General features: G+C 39.5%; 1 protein-coding gene across 1 annotated transcript in view; it reads left to right on the top strand.

Moving 5' to 3' along the window:
• The first annotated feature begins 2,288 nt into the window (after positions 1–2,288).
• txnrd2.2 (thioredoxin reductase 2, tandem duplicate 2) overlaps positions 2,289–18,699 on the top strand; it is a 26,766-nt gene continuing 10,355 nt past the window's right edge. Inside the window, exons 1-12 of the mRNA XM_085181610.1 lie at positions 2,289–2,417; positions 4,203–4,268; positions 4,351–4,407; positions 4,508–4,652; positions 5,748–5,822; positions 6,530–6,608; positions 8,429–8,491; positions 8,622–8,692; positions 12,196–12,215; positions 12,358–12,449; positions 12,545–12,719; positions 17,339–17,475. Coding sequence (XP_085037736.1) covers positions 2,342–2,417; positions 4,203–4,268; positions 4,351–4,407; positions 4,508–4,652; positions 5,748–5,822; positions 6,530–6,608; positions 8,429–8,491; positions 8,622–8,692; positions 12,196–12,215; positions 12,358–12,449; positions 12,545–12,719; positions 17,339–17,475 — 1,056 coding nt within the window. The 5' untranslated portion in view covers positions 2,289–2,341. The remainder of the gene's footprint in view (positions 2,418–4,202; positions 4,269–4,350; positions 4,408–4,507; positions 4,653–5,747; positions 5,823–6,529; positions 6,609–8,428; positions 8,492–8,621; positions 8,693–12,195; positions 12,216–12,357; positions 12,450–12,544; positions 12,720–17,338; positions 17,476–18,699) is intronic.

The following is an 18,699-nucleotide window of genomic DNA, read 5'->3' as shown; positions in this document are numbered from 1 at the left end:
AAACCACTGTGAGGTACATGAGGGGGGAGTCCCTCTTTTAAACCTTACAAAATTAATGTTTTCCATTTGTAACTGAACCAAGAGCTTAAACTGTTCAAGAGACAAAGATGCTGGTATCTCCCAGTGTTAGTGTTTTAAATCTGTACCCAAAGAAAACAGCAATCTAAGCAAGGGGGTCTTTATTCTGAATGAAATCAAGCTTTCAAGTATCTCAACTATCAACTATCTCTTTTAAGATATTGTGTGAATTCAGAACAAGAAGGCCATTTTTAAAAATTACAATCGAACTATTTTACTAATTCAAAAAAACAGGACTTTTTTTGGTCAAGTACACATACACATGTTAACCTTTGGCAAAGGAATTTGCGCATAAACACCCTTCACACAGGATGTTTTGCAGCTCACTGGGCACACGTGGAACAAATAACATTAACTGATTCAGTCCTCTCAATAAGCTGTGTCACTACACAGGATGCACCACAACCAGGATCCTAGATCTAATCGCCATCATTAGTGTCATTAACTATGCATATGCTTTAATGCGGTGTTAAGACACGCTTATACTGTGAACAGTAATTCACATGACACTGTACTTTTGTTTTTAGAGCAGGATGTAGCACCTTCACTGCAGCATGTAAGACAGGAAATTACAAAATCTGTTCTCTAGACTAACACGAGTGTTGCATTGTTCACACGGTGGACTCTAATATTTATTTTACAGAGGGCTAAGAGTTGTTGATTTTTACATGAAAAAAATGTAACTAGCTTCACAGTTTTCTGGTGGAACTCATGCAATAGTCGCTGACGTCATTCAGTCTGGTTTATCACAAACAGCGTTCCACGGGGGGTCGGTACAAAGCCCCATCCTGTTCACTTTGTAAATAAAAGGTGTAGATAACTGGGGCAGTATTATCATAAACCCTGAACTGATAATTAGTAAGTTAATTCAGATACAAATAACTGCATGTTCTTCTCCAGATCACACATGAAAAATCTAATAAGTGTGATGTATGTAATATTAATATTATTTATGTGACCAGAGCCAGCCCAAAGTTTCATTTAAGGCCCCCATCGCTAGCCAAACCCATCAGAAAGTGCGCACCCCAGCATCACCAATATTAACATTTCGTGCATACGTGATAATTTGTGCATTGTGTATTTAATACAACCATTATTTAGTGGTTTATGGATTAGTAGTGTGCTGGAAAGAAATGACCCATCAGACAATGAATTTTTAAAACCAGTTGACTGTTTTAATTGTTTTTTAAGTGTACAAATGAACAAAACAGAAGCAAAGAATTGAAAAAAAGCCTGAATATTATTTTTTGCATCACAAAGAAAACGTTTTTTAATAGACAATATTAAATAAATGAAACAGTCTGACTAAGGAACTGACAGGAGAGTAACAACAATAATACCTGTGGTTTTTAAACATTACCTAAGCTCACCACACAGTGACTGAACTGAAGGTTTGTTTGATACTTCTGGTTAACTAATGCTATTGATGGTAAACGTTAATGATAAATAAATTGTATTTAATTCCTGAGAGGGACAAATCTTTTCAGTTAATATTGCAGCCCACCAAATTTTTTTATTTATTTATTTTTTGATTGTGCATAAACGTGAGCCCAGCTCTGACAGTGAAAATCGTGAAAATCATCAAATTAGTCTCATTAAGTTGGCTGTTAACATATTTATCGAAAATATTGTGCTTTCTCCGGTATGATTACCTTTTACACGAACCCACTAAAATATATAATAATATATATCATGTGGTCTTGGGGGCCCCCTGCTGGCGTAGTGTGGCCAAACCTAATTATGTCAGTAATTGAGATAATTAACTGAGTAATAATAGAGACATTAAACTGCTAATGCACTGATTGTGAAGGGAATGAGGCACAAATTAAGAATGTTAAACATTTTTATTTATACGGTAAGATGCAGATTTGATGAAGAAGATGAAAGTTAGTTTTCTTTTATTTGAACCAAACAGTGCTTTCAGTTAAATATTTTTCAGGTTACCAGTCATTGTTGACGAAAGACTAAATAATCCTAACGCAGACAGTCTGTATGTTCAAAGAAATTTCCTCCGTATTTTGACTTATACGGATGAAATGTAAAATAATAGCCATTTTCATGTATGAACATTTATTAATTAGACATAAATTAATAGTTTATATTATTAAGATTATTTCAAAATTACACCCTTAAATTCATTAATATTTATTACGTTACTCGTAAAAAATTAAATGAAACGCAGTTGTAATAATGGTGCAGTATTTCTTTGCAGGCATGTCTCTAGCCACCATCGTCACGTTCTGGGTCCTTTCATAATAACAACATGGCCGCGTTGTACAGAGGCAGACACCGGTGGAAAAGGATTAATTGTTTGCACATATTTTCAAGAAAACTGACAGGTGAGGTAAAATTATTATGTTGGCACAACATGAACGGGTATTTAAATTTGATGGTATCAACAACTGAAAGCGTTTTCCTGTCAACAGACAGAACGGAAAATGTCGCCAGCAACACTGGAAGACCTGTTATTTAATGTTATCGGGGTCATTTCTGTAGCTTCTTTAACTCATGGTCACTTTATGTTAGTTTTAGTTTCTGTAACACTGGAAAACGCTCTTTTTTATGGTAGATACTGCGCTGATGAGTGATTACCAAACGGGAGCTTCATCACCTAGTTGTTCAAACACTCGTTAGTTAACAGTTAGTGCCGTAAAACGCTCTAACTACACCCTCATTTGTGTTTTGGGGAAATATTTATACGGTCAGCAAGAATAACGACAGCATGTTTACTTTAAGATTAAATTCAGACACGACGTTTCAGCATAATGATAATTAATATTAATAGTTGAATTGTTTTACAAGACAACTTTAAGTTGAAAGGAATGTAGACTGCTGTACCTCCCGTGGACGCTGTTTAGTCTAACACGTGACGGAAATTTTTCCGAACCAGGTCAACTGAGGAATGATTTCAAATCCAGTGTCACGGTGTACAGAAGTTCAGCTTAAAAGTGTTTTATTGTCAATACAACAGTAACAGATCCACAACCCTACTGATAACATAATTCTTAGAAGAATCACCAGACACCCCACAAAACAGTGCGCAATCACAATACTTCACGCACTCAAAATGTGTTTGGCAAACAGCAACACTGATACTAAAACCTGCCATAAATGTTGCAATAAGTCAGTCTGGAGTCTGCGACTGAATGGCGTCAAGTTTCCATACAGCCATCTTCTGTGATAAATCATCGAAAATCACATTTCTGTTGCTGTCTGCACAGACAGAAATTCACATGTACTCAGTCTTCCTTTTCTATGGAAACATAATAATGGATTGGATTTATATAGTGCTTTTCAAGGCACCCAAAGCACTTTACAATACCACTATTCATTCACACTCACATTCACACACTGGTGGAGGCAAGCTACAGCTGCCCTGGGGCAGACTGACAGAAGCGAGGCTGCCATATCGCACCATCGGCCCCTCTGGTAGGGTAAAGTGTCTTGCCCAAGGACACAACGACCAGGACTTGTTTCGAGAGCAGGGATCGAACCAGCGACCTTCTGGTTACAGATGCGCTTCCCAACCCTCTGAGCCACATGACCAGAATACCATTAGCTGGCAGCCAGGGTTGAGTCAAGACCCCTCAAATTGTGCTTCTGTCTGCATTTATAAATTAGACAGCAATTATTTGCAAACCTTGACACTCTCTCTGCGAGTCAGTCCAAGTCAGACTGCAGCTGTTTGCAGAAGGGTTGACTCCTATCAGGGGACCTGTGCAATCACCTTGGAATCACTCAAGTTCCAGTCACTGACAATATGTGAAAAAATTCAATACAGTCAAGAGTCAGCCACCATTTTTATTAATTATTCTTATTATTGTAGATGCAAGCTGTTCGCTGTCCTTTTTTGCACTTATGTGACTGAGTCATTAGCTCGTTTAGATGTTTTTTATTCAAGCCGATTGAATGTAAGTTTGCTCGGCTATTATTATCTCAGGATGGCAATGTGGGAGATGGGCCCTCTAATTTGCAGTATTTCAGTTTATTTCTTAAAATATCAATATTTGTTGTTACTATATCCCCATGTAAAATATCACAATAATATGCTGTATCAATCCCCCCAACTATCCCACCCTTCATAATTATACTGTGTCTACTATTGATTTTATATTCTCATACAGGGAAGAACGACTATGACCTGTTGGTTATCGGTGGGGGCTCTGGAGGTCTTGCCTGTTCCAAAGAAGGTGAGGTGTTATCCTTGTTATTCCTTAATTTTTCCAGAGGCATGTTTGAGGAACCTGCTAACAATATGATAACATTTTGCAGCGGCACAACTGGGACAGAAAGTGGCTGTGTTAGATTATGTGGAACCATCTGCCAAAGGTGAAGAACATTTTGCAGAGCATAGTTTTTCAGTTATTTCTACCAGCTGAAACACTGAGATTTACAGATGAGACTGAGTCTATTTCACTTTGTCTAACAGGTACCAAGTGGGGTCTTGGTGGTACGTGCGTTAATGTGGGATGCATTCCTAAGAAGCTCATGCATCAGGCTGCTTTACTTGGGACTGCAGTCAAAGATGCTAAGAAGTATGGCTGGCAGATCCCAGACACAATCTCCCACGACTGGTAGGTCTCACCCCAGCTTAGGCTACGTTCACACTGCAGACGAAAGCGCATCAAATCCGATTTTTTGACCCTATGCGACCCATATCCGATCATGGTATGACAGTGTGAACGGCACAAATCCGATATTTTCAAATTCGATCTGGGTCACTTTCGTATGTGGTACTGAATCCGATACATATCTGATGTTTTAGAAAGCTGCTGTTTGAACGGTCATGTCGCATTAAATCCGTTTTTTACGTCACTGACACAAGACAGACGCCAATTATCAGCGCCGGAGAAGACATCGCGAACGCTTCCTGGCCATCCGGTGTAACTGCTGGGAAGACAACGTTGGAGAAACGTTAACATTTTATTTGTACTGCATAATCTGCAGATTCTGACAGAAATCTGCAACTATCCTTTGAAGCACCGCTCCTCTAAAACAGCAATAAGGATCATTATTAGGTTGTTTACATTATTATGTAAATAACAAAATAACTTAAAGCAAAAATTGGGAAACGTAAAGTCCGAAGTCTTTATATTAAGGTCCATCAGTCAAACAATACTGTTGCTCTGGGTCTAAACAGAGCGCGTTGTGTGTGACGTCTTCTTTTGCGCATGCGGGCCGCTTTGAGCGTTCACACTAGAGCGCGTTTGTTGTCGCATTTTATTTGTAGTGTGAATGAGCAGACAAAAAAATCAGATTTGATCAAAAAATTGGAATTGAGCATTAAGACCTGCAGTGTGAACGTAGCCAAAGTTGCTCTTATGTCTTACCTGGAGATAGGAGCACAGAATGAATAGCTCAGTGGCACCATCTAGTGATGTAAGTACAGTAAGACAGGTTTAGGTGTGTCCTGTTTTCCTCTGCAGGTTCGTACTCATTTTTAATCAATAAATTCAAACTTCCTCAAAAAAAAGAACAAAATTAAGAAATAAAAAAAATGCATTTAAACTTTACTTGGTCTGTCTTTAAAAAATAACTTCTAAAGTGTTTAAAATCCCAGCAGTCTGTGATATTAAACACTTTCTTTTCACTTTCTTTTCCCTCTTTGCATTGTTTATTGCTGCAGTGCTGTGGTTGGTTTATAGCATTACCCCTGGTGTGTTTTCCAGGCCCACCATGGCTGAGGCTGTTCACAACCACGTCAAGTCGCTAAATTGGGGCCACAGAGTTCAACTGCAGGACAAGTGAGTGACAGCAGATCAGCTGTTATCATTATTTAACTTACTGATTTCAGTGATGTTTCAGTTGGTTAACTCTTTTAGTAAAGGACATAGTGAGTCACTCCTCACAGTCTATTTGCTTTTTTGCAGCAATAAATGTTAATATTTGAAATAATCGTGGAACTCTTAATATAACTGCACATGTTTTGATTGTCTACAATAATTAGTGCGTAAAATAGATATGAAATGTTTTTCACGTGACACTCTTTATCCCTCCCTGTTAATTTTCCATTCTATACTTTCCATAAGATAAATATTTACACACCAGCCTAGTTCCATTTTCTTCTTCTTCTTCATGGCGTCATATTGCTGAAGGCTGTACATTTCTGTTACACACACCACACAGCTGAAGGATTGATCGTCAGTGACCACATGTTGATAGAGTGACTGGCTGTAGGGCAAACAGGTGTTAACCTGTGTGAATGTGCTTCAACCACAAAGCTTTCAATCCGGTGAGATCATTTGTTTGGGCTCGAGTGTTAATGTTACTTATAGGAATTCTTTTTTTTTTAAATAACAATTAGCCAAAACGGGATGTTTTTTAACTACAGGCAAAGCAAATACAACATGCAAGTGTTTGAACAGGTCCACTTATGCTGCTTCGTGTTCTGCTTCAATAAACATAATTTAATACTACGTAAAAAATAAATATATTGTTTACTGTTTTGCAGGAAGGTGAAATATATGAACCTTAAAGGAAGTCTGGTGGATGAGCACACAGTCCGAGGACTGAGTAAAGCAGGGAAGGAGGTGGGCTGCAATATTAACTGAAACTGGCTGTTGGTTAGTGAGAATATAACGTGTGGCGTATATCCCATTTCAACAGGTTAATGTCAACATTTCTTTAAGTTGTTTAATTTTTCTTGTTTTCGCTGGTATATTATAAAATGTACATTTAAGTAAAAGAATGTTAGTTTCGATGTCTCGTTAAAGAGGATCTGTTATGATCATATCCACATAAGCCTTGTTTAGGTTATACTAAACTTTGGTGCTGTACATCATCAATGGTCTAAAATGGGGATGCAACGATACCAATTTTTACAAACCAATACGATACAGATACTTGGATCTGAGTACTTGCCGATACAGAGTACAAAAACCGATACTTCTACCACACACACACACAAATGCAATGAATTGGAAGACAGGTTTTATTTTATTCTCTGCTTTTTATTATTATTATTATTATTATTTTCTAATAAAAAATAAAATCTTAATAAAAATGACCACAAAAAAATTTCAAGTGAAAAATAAGCACTTCTGTTAAATTATTGCAGAGTCTCCACATTGTAATTTTACAAAATATCACTGAACTATTGGCACTGTCTCGAGCTTTCAGAATAATAAATAAACACTTCTGTTTGGAATAAAATAAATACAAATTAGGTTTGAGAATAAAATAAACTTTTAAATTGTTGCAGAGTGTCCATATTGTAAACAAACAAACAAAATAACTAAAGTATTTGGCATTGACAAACTCCTCATCTGCCCGTGGATCATCAGTCCACTGTGCCGTTAAACCGAGGACTGACATTGTGCACACACTGCTTGTCTTTACCTCTTCAGAAAGTTTTGGCGCCATTATCTCCCTGATGTGCGGGCGGTTGGGATTTTCATATCGCGGCTCGAGTATGCTGAGAAGACGGTGCAATCTTATGTTTTCCACGACTGGCAGTGGCTGGTCATCCAGAGCGATAAAATGAGTCAGAGCCTCTGTTATTTTAACTGCCTGTGGATTTTCTCTTGACATTTTTCATCGCTTTTCCAAAACCTGAGTTAAAGTTGGCTGTTCCGGTCCACACTGCTGACATTTTGTTTAGCCTAGCTACAGCAGCCTCCAGTTTCTGTTTTTTATCTGGAGCCGCCAGTCTCACTCGCCTAACCCTGTGCCTGTTTAGCGCGGGATGTCCCCCTAGTGACCAATCTAAAAAACTACAACAGAAATGACAAGCCACCCTCTGATTAATGAAATAAGTTGGTATCGGTTCATGATATCGGTTAACTTTTACGAGTATGAGTGCACACACATTTTACAGTATCGGTATCGGTGCATCCCTAGTCTAAAACAAGCCTTTGTAGTGCCCTGCTTTCCTTTAATCCAGCTTTCTTCTACTTGGAAACAAAAGAGTTTACAAGCGTCTGTCCTCCCATTTAGAGCTTTAAGCCTGACTTGATCATATTAAGGAGATGCTCTATCTTTAACATCATACGCAGTCAAGAACAGAGAAAATATGTCAGAAATGGAGTGTGTACAGTGGTCAGAATTTTAGTCGTGTTTCTAATGAGCATCTAATGGTATGTATATATCCATCAGTCCATCCGTTCTCTATTGCTTATCCAATTCAGGGTCCTCGGGGGGTGGGAGCCTATCCCAGCTACTATAAGGCGAGAGGTGGGGTACACTCTGTATATATGATGGAAAATATGGAAGACTCACAAAGAGCCCCGCTTCCATCAACACCATAATGCTGAATACTGCAGGGACCACTTGCTTTCATTTGACATTTCCTCATGTTTTGAAGGAAATGAACAAAAGCTGTTATTTATCACTTCCCTCTCCTCTTCTATAGACCATCCTGACTGCCAAGAACATCGTGATCGCCACAGGTGGACGGCCCAAATTCCCCACTAATGTAAATATGCCACAGACCTAATACGCTACACTCAAGGAAACTGTTCCCCCTTTGTTGTGTTTAACATTATCTGCAGACCTGTTGACTGATAGATTGATATTTTTGTTCATAGCTTTAACTGTTGTTGCAGATTCCTGGAGCAGCGGAGCACGGCATCACCAGTGACGACATATTCTGGTTGAAGAAGTCTCCTGGAAAAACGTGAGTGCGCACGAACACACGTCTCATATGTGGCCTCCAAATAACTACAGGATCGTCGTCATCGTTCTCTATACATTACGCTACAGCGAAAATAGTATCAGCAACCTTTGCAGCTCTCTCGCAGCTCTCTCGCCGCTCTACCCACCGAGCTACCTCGCTCGCTGACATGGCACATCTCGCCTGTCACGCACTGTAATCATTCATCGGGGACATGCAGTTTGTTTTTCTCCCTTCCTGTCAGCCTGTCCTCGCCTCATGATTCAGATTAGCAGTGTGCATCCTGACCTTTAGAGAACAAGCCCTTTAATCCAGCCATTTAGTGCCTGTCACCACCTGGTTAATTGGTCTTTCCCTGACGTTTCCTCTTGGCACATCGCGCAGATGGTGACTAGTGGTTGTGGTGTACCTGGCTGCGGAGGTTGTTTGCTTTGTGATGATAGATAAGCTGAAATAATTATTCAGTTAATAAAGCTCCATATAAACATAAGCATGTAGTTATTAACTGTTCATATTTACGTTTTTTTTTAATGTCGATTTTATTGGTTTTGTGACTGTAGCAACCTGTTGCGTTGTCTTGTTAAACACCATCAAATATTTGTGTGTGAAACTGAATTATCCACTCAGAGAGTCCACTTGAGCTCAGGAAGTCCTTTGATGTAAGGGAGCGTTGGTTAATGGAGTCCTCCGACTTCCCCGCAGGCACACGGTTGTGCATTAGCATTAGCATTAGCCTCCTCGCAACAGGAACTTAATCACACACCGTAGCGTGAGCTGAAGGTGTCGTCTTGTCGAGGCATCAGCTGTGTAGGTGAGGTCCGGGAGGTTGTTGCTGGAGGCAGAGCTCGTGTAGAAGGGGGTTACAAAGCGAGTGATGGGTGTCTAATGGACCTTGAAGCAAACACACACACAAATGACAGATCTGGCTTCGGGGCCAGAGTCCAGCCCTACCTGGCAGCCATCAGCATGCTATCAGAGGAAAACATTGAGCATGTGCCAACAGGACATTGATACTGGTGTGGCACAGTATTTGGGTTTTTGTAGTGGCTCTGACCTTGTTCTGTGTTGTGTAGTGGACCACATGTAGCATGAGGAGGTCTTCTGTGTCTTTTTAGAGAAATGACGCAGTTGCAGAGCACAACATGTCAGAATGAAACGTGAACATAGTCATGGATAGACCCACAGACGATACCTGCTTCTGTACAGAGACAAAACTGTCACTTGATCATTTACGTTAGCGGTTCTCAAACTGAGAGCAAGTCTGTGGTAAAAAGCTAATTTTTCTTGAGATAGAAACTCCACCGTTTTGGTTTCAGAGAATTTTCAAATCCCCACTCGATACCTCATCACTTGTATAAGTCAAGGTCAATGGTCCTCTTTTGGGCCAGCTTATTGTCAACAGTGCATCTCTGTGCTGTGACCTAAATACCAGCCCTGCCTCGCACAGCTCTGCAATAAAGTGCAATAATTGGGCCCAAAGAATGTATTTTAACATCACTTTCCCAAAGTCAAAGACCAAAAATGTGTATAAAAACACATTTCTTTTTCACAATTCTTAATGTAAACCCTCAATTAATATTATCTACATCATTCATAGTTAGAATGATAACTTCCTTTATAACTTCCCCACATGGATGCACAGCTTTAGTACTTTTGCTGTTGTACAAACACAGTTTTATAAAACTGGCCCAAAAAGGGGGCAGGGATAGCTCAGTAGGTAGAGTGGTGGCCCCATGATCGGAAGGTCGGGGGTTCGATTCCCCTGAACAGCTACCCTGCGGTACCCCTGAGCAAGGTACCATCCCTACACACTGCTCCCCGGGCGCCCAATGGCTGCCCACTGCTTCACTGAGTGAATGGGTTAAATACAGAGAGGAATTTCCCCACGGGGATCAATAACGTACACTTTTTTTCTTTCAAAAGTGTTAACTTGCACTCACAGTAAACACACAGTACTACATTTGCATTATTCTCATAAATACCTTTTATTTTAAATGACTTCTAATTCTGATCAAAAGTAGGAATTGCAGAAAAACTGTTGAAGCTAAAATGCTGTCATTCTGTTTTTTTCCTCAGTTTATCAAAGTAAATGCATCAGTTGTTATGTCGAAGACTTTAATACTGAAATGCTAGTTAAAGGCAGTCATACTGTTACGTTGTAATCCAGCTGTAACCTTTGTCAGACTCACCAACAACAGTATCTAACATGAGAGAGGAGATGACATTGTGGACAACCTGAAATACTTTCAGGACAAGAAAGCAGCTTGTAATGAAAAATATCAAACTCCTACTGTCCTTTGTAGCAATATCTGCCGACATACTCAACAAGGACGCAGAAATATCCAAATGTGTATCTTATTCCTGGCTTTTGAAGAGCTGCCCAAGGTTAACTGCAGCCACCGACCGCTGAAAGCACAGCTACTTCCTCAGGAAAAAGGCCCCATCAACGCGCTACCACTGCGATCAGGAGAAAGCCTCAAGCGATGTACATGTTTCTTGGGTGGCTCCCTGTCCAACTTGTCACTTTAAATAAGATTAAATGCTTTGAATTTTTCCTTTTATTACTGGATTTTTTTGTTTCTTGTTTTTAATCATGGTGATACTCTGGCCTGTGAACCTAATGCATGTTTACTAAGCTGATGTGAATTTCACAACCTCTGGTTTCCCTCAAACGTTGCCATTATTGAAGAGGGTCAGTAGGGTTGTAAAGGTTCAAATCATCATCATCCTTTTGAAGAATGTTTTGCATTTTTAAAAAAATGTGTTGCAGCTGCACAGACCAGTCAAACGTACTGTCAAACACAATGGAGCAGAAGAAGAGTTGTGATGGGGGGGTTGGGGGCTGGAACCAGGTTCTCAGTGATGAAAGTGTGGAATCCAGCTAAACCTCTTTGCCTAATCTTCTTTAAGCTACTACACAATACATGTTAAGTGCAGGTGTGCATTGCGTAGACGTGGGGAACATGGGCACTGATGCTTTCAGTGGTTAGTGATAGCACGGACAGGGGTAGGATGTGCCGCAGGCAACCAGAGCTGTCATGTGGAGCAGACGTAAGGGAGGAAGGTCTGTTTTGTGATGCTAAAAGGGGCCTCATCCATGTGGGTGATAGCCTTCACTCAGCAGGAAGATGGGTGGACTTGAGCCCTGAACATGGCACACCCCATCTGCGGGGATTAGCCTAAACGCCGGCAATTAGATCTCCTCAACGCTACAGATCTCAGCGTGATTACAAGCGTGATTCATCTGGACCACACGCGAGCACAGAGCACATAGTTTTTACTGTCGCTGTTTTCTGCATTTTCTTCACACGTCCTCACTCGCGAGGTTACGAAGTTTAAAAATTCCCCACCTGTCTAATTCGAGGATTTATAGTAAAAACATTTTGAGCTTTTAGCTTTGGATTGGTTTTGTTTTATTTGGCCAAAGTGAGCGGCGCAAATGATGAAATGTATCTTTATTGCATTGTTAGTTTTGCTAAGAGCTTCTCTGTATTTGTGTTTTGCAGACTTGTGGTCGGAGCCAGCTGTATCCTTTTGTCTGCCACAGAGCTGGTAAATGAATGCATTGTGTAAGGCGTGCTGATCATCAGCTGGCAAATGGTGAAGTTGTTGCCTTTCGGCATCTAATAAAATAAAAAAGCTCTGGTCCTCAACCTGATGTTGCTCAGATGTAGCTCTGGAGTGTGCAGGCTTTCTCAAAGGCATCGGCTTGGACACCACAGTGATGGTTCGCAGCATCGCTCTCCGGGGTTTTGATCAGGTACTGCTCTCTGAAACAGGTTCTGTGTATTCTGGGCATTGTGATAGAAGATTTTTCCATGTTTGAATTTGGATGTTCTCTTTTGGTTCGTACAGCAAATGGCAGGTCTAGTGACAGACTACATGGAAGCCCACGGGACCAGATTCGCATGGAAATCTGTCCCAAACAGAGTAGACAAACTTTCCTCAGGAGCCCTGCAGGTCACCTGGACTGACACCCAGACAGGGAGCGAGCACAAGGACACATTTGACTCCGTGTTATGGGCAGTTGGTGAGTTTGTGTGTGTTAGAGGGACATCTTGAAGATCAGATGGAGATCTGGAGAGTTAGAAACTCATTATGTGCTCACACAAGTTAGATAAAGATTCTTGACTTGACCCCTACCTGACTGTTGTGAGCCTTGAGTTCCTTGAAAACATATTGGCCTTGATTCTGACATAGGCCTTCTCGTCCAATATCAGTCTGATCTCACAAATGTGCATCTGGAAGAACAGTCACAAATTCCCATATACACACTTCTAAACCTTTTGGAAAGCCTTCCCAGAAGAAGTGGCATCATATTAAACCCTATCTATTAAAAATGGGATGTCAATCAGGTTCATATGCATGTGGCCGCAGACGAGTTATTCTCTATTTTGCAGAGCTTTTACTGAGACTACATTTAATAGTCTCTCAGTGTAACCACATATCCCTGCAATGAAACTCTGGTGTTACTGTTTTCTCACTGCCACCGGTTTCTCTGTCGTCTAAAATAGAGTGCAGTGTCAGCAGATAGCACATGAATCAAGGCTGAAAACAAAGTAATAAAGACTGAGTGATGGGAATGGCCAGGGGAAGTGTTAATCACCCACTCCTGGCTCTCTGGTTGGAGGAGGGCAGGATGCACCCAGGCACAGGGTCACTACGTTCCCCTCTTTGTTCTCTATCTCTGCTCCTTCCTGCCCGTGCCAACCTTGCGGAAACCAACCTTGCATCTGTCACTGCCATCCCTACTCGTAACCCTCCGACTGCCATTACCAGCAGTCCTCCTCCTCTTCCTCCTCCTCATCTATTCATGCTGTTTTCTATCATTTCACTTCTGTTATACCAGCAGCATGAGAAACAACGGAAGGAATAACCGTCCATCAGGGCCACAATTGTGTGTTTGTTTCTGTCGCATGCTTTCAAAGGCAACACTCTGCTTCCAAAAAACTGACCAGAAAAGTTTTGAGTGTTTGCGTGAGAGAGGAGGGGGATCCCTCGGCTCAGTGCGTGTGACAGCAACGAGGATGTGCGTGACCCTGCAGCTGAGATGACGTTCTTTCTTCCCTCCCGCGACTGAATTCCCACGTCGTCCTCTCAGCGTTAGACTTACGGTGTGAATGTTTCCACTGAGCGCGCGTATCAGCAGACACTAGCTCATGTTTCCTTCTTTGTTTAGAGCGAGAGTTCAAAGCCTTTACATTTTAGAACTTAACAAAGTGTAAAAATTAATTTAGTCCCAATTCCCCGTACACAAAACCCCTCTGTATTTTCGCCTTGTTTTTATCGTCTTCACATTTTTCACTATTTGCAGCACCACTGTAGTTTTAACGGGTTTCCAGAAATTGTCAAAGTTTCCTCTCTTTTGGTGCCACTAGCTGAAACCCCTCGGAGGCCTGTATCTATATCAATGACAGCTTTTGTTCCCATACAGTAAAGTGAGAACCAGTAACAATGTAGCTTCTGCTCTTTGAAGTGTGGATGCAGGAGTTATGAGTACAAGGCCACTTCCCTTTACTGCTGCCTTACACTAGAGGCCAGGCAGAGTCCCAGGCCTCTGTGGAGTTATTAAAGGCCAGAGGGGACCAGGGGACCGTATCACCACAGTCTACCACATCCTTCTCTATGTCCATGCCTCCCTCCACCTTTCCCCCGCTCCTTCCTGACCTCATGGCCGCCGCTCCTCTGTCCAGGTGTGCCCACAGAAACACACCAGGAAACAGAACATTTGCACATTTCCTGTCATGCATACAGACAGTGGGCACATTAGTCTTCTTTCTCGCTGTCCTCTGCACTGCTCAAGGATGTCATTTGAAAACATTTCCCTTTTTTTTTCTTTTCTGTTTTATGAGATTTTGTTTCAGTTTAGTTTCTTTGTAAGTCTTCAGACCTGCTCCACTTGTATGAGTGGAATTTGATCCGATTTGACTGAAAGTGCTGGCAACACAATCAGCTAAGCCCACAGTTGTCATCACATTTCAATTAAAATGTTGCTGAAGTGTGATTGTTGCAAAAAGTTACATGTGCTCACATTTGACCAGCAGCTCTCGACCCTCTGACCGTGTTCTGAGGTTGGCAGAAAACATTTTGTTCTTACAGGATTCTGTCACGCAAATTAAAATACTCAGTGAGGAAATTGGTCATTATTAGAAAGATGTTCAGTTTGGTGTTAGAGCAGAAGCTATACATACAGTATGGGCGGTCACATTATAGTGTTCGATTTGAGTTTTACACATATAATTTCTTTCTTGTTTATAGAATAAATACATTGAGGTGCTCTGTTTTTTTTTTCTAGTTACTCTGTATAACCTTTCATCTTTGTTTATATGATTTATGTTATTGATCAGGAAAGCATCCGATCTTATTTTAACTCTTTTCATATATCTGGTCTTTATGCCTGTAACTGCACAAGTTTTTTTTTTTTGAATCTTTATTTTGAACATGTTGAAAAAGTACAACAACATAGAATTAAAAGAGACAAATGAACAAAGCAAAACAAAAGGAAAACGAGCAACCACAACTACAAATAACTTTCATGTTCAAAAAGGAGCAGGAAGAAGCATAAGCTTATTTAATCCCACCCCTTTTCCACTATCTAGTAATCAATAGACTACAGAAATACCTCCTTGCAATTACATTATATGTAATTCATGTGTCATCATGTGTATTTTTTTTATATATATACATATATGTTTCTATCTATCCATACATACGTATATACACATACGCACATATACACATTTTCAATAACCCCAGAAACACCTCAAAGGATACACAACCTACAGATAAATAAGTTAAAATAAGATTGGATGCTTAACGCTCAGCGTTTATTGATAATTGGTTTTTATTGGCCAATTTGGACAGTTTTTCATTTTAGATTAATTGAGAAGTGCTTTTATTTGTCGGTTGCAGTTTCCCACAACTGAGATGACAGGCCTTGCCGACCGTACATACAATACACAAACATCACACACAGATATTATGACACCATAACACAATGAAAAGCACAGACAAACATGGGAAAATATTCCAGTGTGAAATTATTTTATAATCTAAAGTATACAGTAACTCAGTGACAGACATGTATTTATGTCGGAGAGATGAATCTTTTGAAACAGGATATAGATCATTATCAGAAGTCTCCTTGTAAGCAAAACTAGACTAAACAAGTGAGAAACAGTAAAATTTAACCTTCCTAAATATTGTCTGTCTACTGTTTTATTACCATATTTACAGGCTGGTGTAAACTACTTGTTAAACCTAACTGGTTAAGTTTTACCTGTTGACTTCTGAAGATTCTCGAGAGGTCTAATCTTCAGCTGTGTCAGCCATATCTCTTCATGGCCTCCAGCTACAGATTTATAGGAAGTCTTTATAAAGTTTTTATAAATCTATTCATTCCTAAATGCAAATATGAAATAGTTGCCATAGTAAATGCAGTTAAATTACTCATGTCACATGTGATGACACTTTTGAAATTACACATTAATAAATTAAGTCGTTAATAAAATACATTTGTATATTACAACTAGTTTGTAGTGTTTTACTTTGTACTTGTAAATACTAATTGGGACCTGATGTATTCCTAATTTTAAATTAATAATACAGAAATTAAAAATTGAATTAAAAAACCTAATTTAAACAGGAAAAAGATACAATGTCTACGTTTTTGCTACAAATCACTACAAAATATTCCAACTCAAGAATGACAAGTATTGCAGTGTTTGGGTCTCACAGGACAGGAAAATATTTAGAATTCAGTCTCTCGGGAATAAGTAATGACTGGCTAACTTCCCTGACTCCTCCTTCTCTGTGCTCTCAATCCCATTAAGCCACACATGCTGTAGAGCCCTAGACAGGTCCCTATAGCCCACCCCCACCAGTCTGAGAGGAAGGGGAAGGACGTTGTTCTTCGGCTCCAGCCAGGAAAAAGAGTCTCAGGCGTTTGTTATTTTTGCTGTCCGATAGCATCTACATGGGCACCTCAGGACTGGGTGTTTATTATTGCTACCCATGCAGGTTGCAAAAAGCTATGCTGAGAATGGGGGAGCATGTGGTCCATGCTCCATCACCATGGAGACTTGGTGTTGACAGCATCAGTCAGCCATCCCCCAGGAAGTGTCAGAAATTGCACCTTGGGATGTCCCAAGGGATCAGGGGGATGCCCATGCACAGCTGCTCATCAGCTGACCAGACTTTGAGTTTTTGCCTTATAATCACTGGTAATGGTACTGTTTAAAGACGTGTGATTTATCCAATAAAAGACAATCTTAAACCTAGAGATATTAAATATACAGTGATGTAAAATGGAAAAAATATCCTATTTGAGATGCTAATACAATTATTTAATGAATTTCTTCTAAATTTTATTAAAGATGTTCAAGGTCCTTAAAAATGTCAGTGTTTTTTGGTGTTCTCCTGCTTCTGTGCTGCCAAACTTAACTATTAAGCAAGCACACAGATTATTAGTATCTAGACTTCTCACAGAGGTCCAGTGTAACGGCTGAAAGTTTGGGTATAAAAATGTAACTCAAGTTACAGGTTTTTTATATATACATATGCAGTAGTAATTTAATAATGGCCCTCTGTTGTTGTTGTTGTTGTTGTTGTTGTTGTTGTTGTTTTGCTAATATTTCTTAATAACTTCAGGTAGAGCTCCTGAAACCAAAGCCCTGGGCCTAGACAAGCTTGGTGTTCAGCTCAACAAAGAGACGGGGAAAATAGTCGTAGGTCCCGATGAGTCAACCTCGGTGCCAAACATCTACGCTTTCGGTGACATCGGAGAGGTAAGCTTTGTCAACAGCAGACACTGCTTTGTTTAAAAGTGGAGAAACGGCACTATGCTACAGTGGCTGAAAGTCCACACCAGTCCCAATAGACTGTATAATACTTTGCATAGTTTAAACAGTTGGCCCAGAGATGCCTCAGTTCTGTGATGTTCACAAAATATTAACATGAAGTTAATGTAATTCTGTGGTGATCACATCATTGTATGTCAGCAAAGTACGAGCTGGTTGTTGTGATTGAAACGGTACAGCTATTATTTCTTATACTGGTGTTTACTGGAGAGAAGACGAGCTAAAGTTGGAACTGTCTAAGTGGATGGTCAAGAGCTTCTCTGAACCTGCAGCATTTCAAGCAAAATCTTTTCTCACAGTACAGAGAAGGTCCAGGTTTATTTAAAAATGACACCAAGTGGACTTAATAAGGGACTTACTTTTCTCTTGGTAGGTTGTTACTTTTAAAACAGACACGTCAAACCAAAAGCACTATTAAATGCATAAAACTATATTTAAGTAATATATAAATAAAATATAAAGTAAGAGGCAACTTAATATAGAAAATAAATAATTTCTAGTTTCTTCAAAATTACAATTTGACTATAGAAACGTTTGTGTTTTTGTATTTTATATATATCCAGAGTCAGAAATGAAATTGAACATGTACTAACTTCCAACTAATATAAAAATAAAGATTTAATATAAAAATGTTTTACAGTCATTCTCTTTTTATAAATACGTTGTAAATTTGTCCAGACTGTGGATGTTAAAGTTTTCTAGAATGGTGGATGTTTAGTAGGTAAACACTTGATTACTACTGACACAGAAAGTATGAATGCTGAAAACAAAATATTTGAACCTGCCGAGATTAAAGGAAGTAACTGCAAAAAGGCCTTTTTTTTTTTTTTAAATAAACCTTCACAGCCACATCACACAAGATCAGATTAGTAAAACCTTAAGAACAGCAAGAAGTCTTTTTTTGTAAGACTTCAACAAGCCAGCTTATATTTAAAAACTCTGAAATGTAAGTCTCCACTAACAGCAAGAATACAGCATTTTTTCATTTTGCTAAAGAAAATAAATAAAAATATAACTAGTAAAAAAATTAATTAATTAATTAAAAAATATATATATAAAATGTATTATTATTTTTTTTTTTATTTTTTTTAGCAAAATGAGGTTGGAAGTTAGTACATGTTCAATATATATATATTAGTACTACTTGAGCAT

This window comes from Neolamprologus multifasciatus, chromosome 12 (genome assembly GCF_963576455.1).
Source record: "Neolamprologus multifasciatus chromosome 12, fNeoMul1.2, whole genome shotgun sequence".
In the NCBI taxonomy this organism is placed as follows: Eukaryota; Metazoa; Chordata; class Actinopteri; order Cichliformes; family Cichlidae; genus Neolamprologus; species Neolamprologus multifasciatus.
This window is presented reverse-complemented; position numbering and strand designations above follow the sequence as displayed.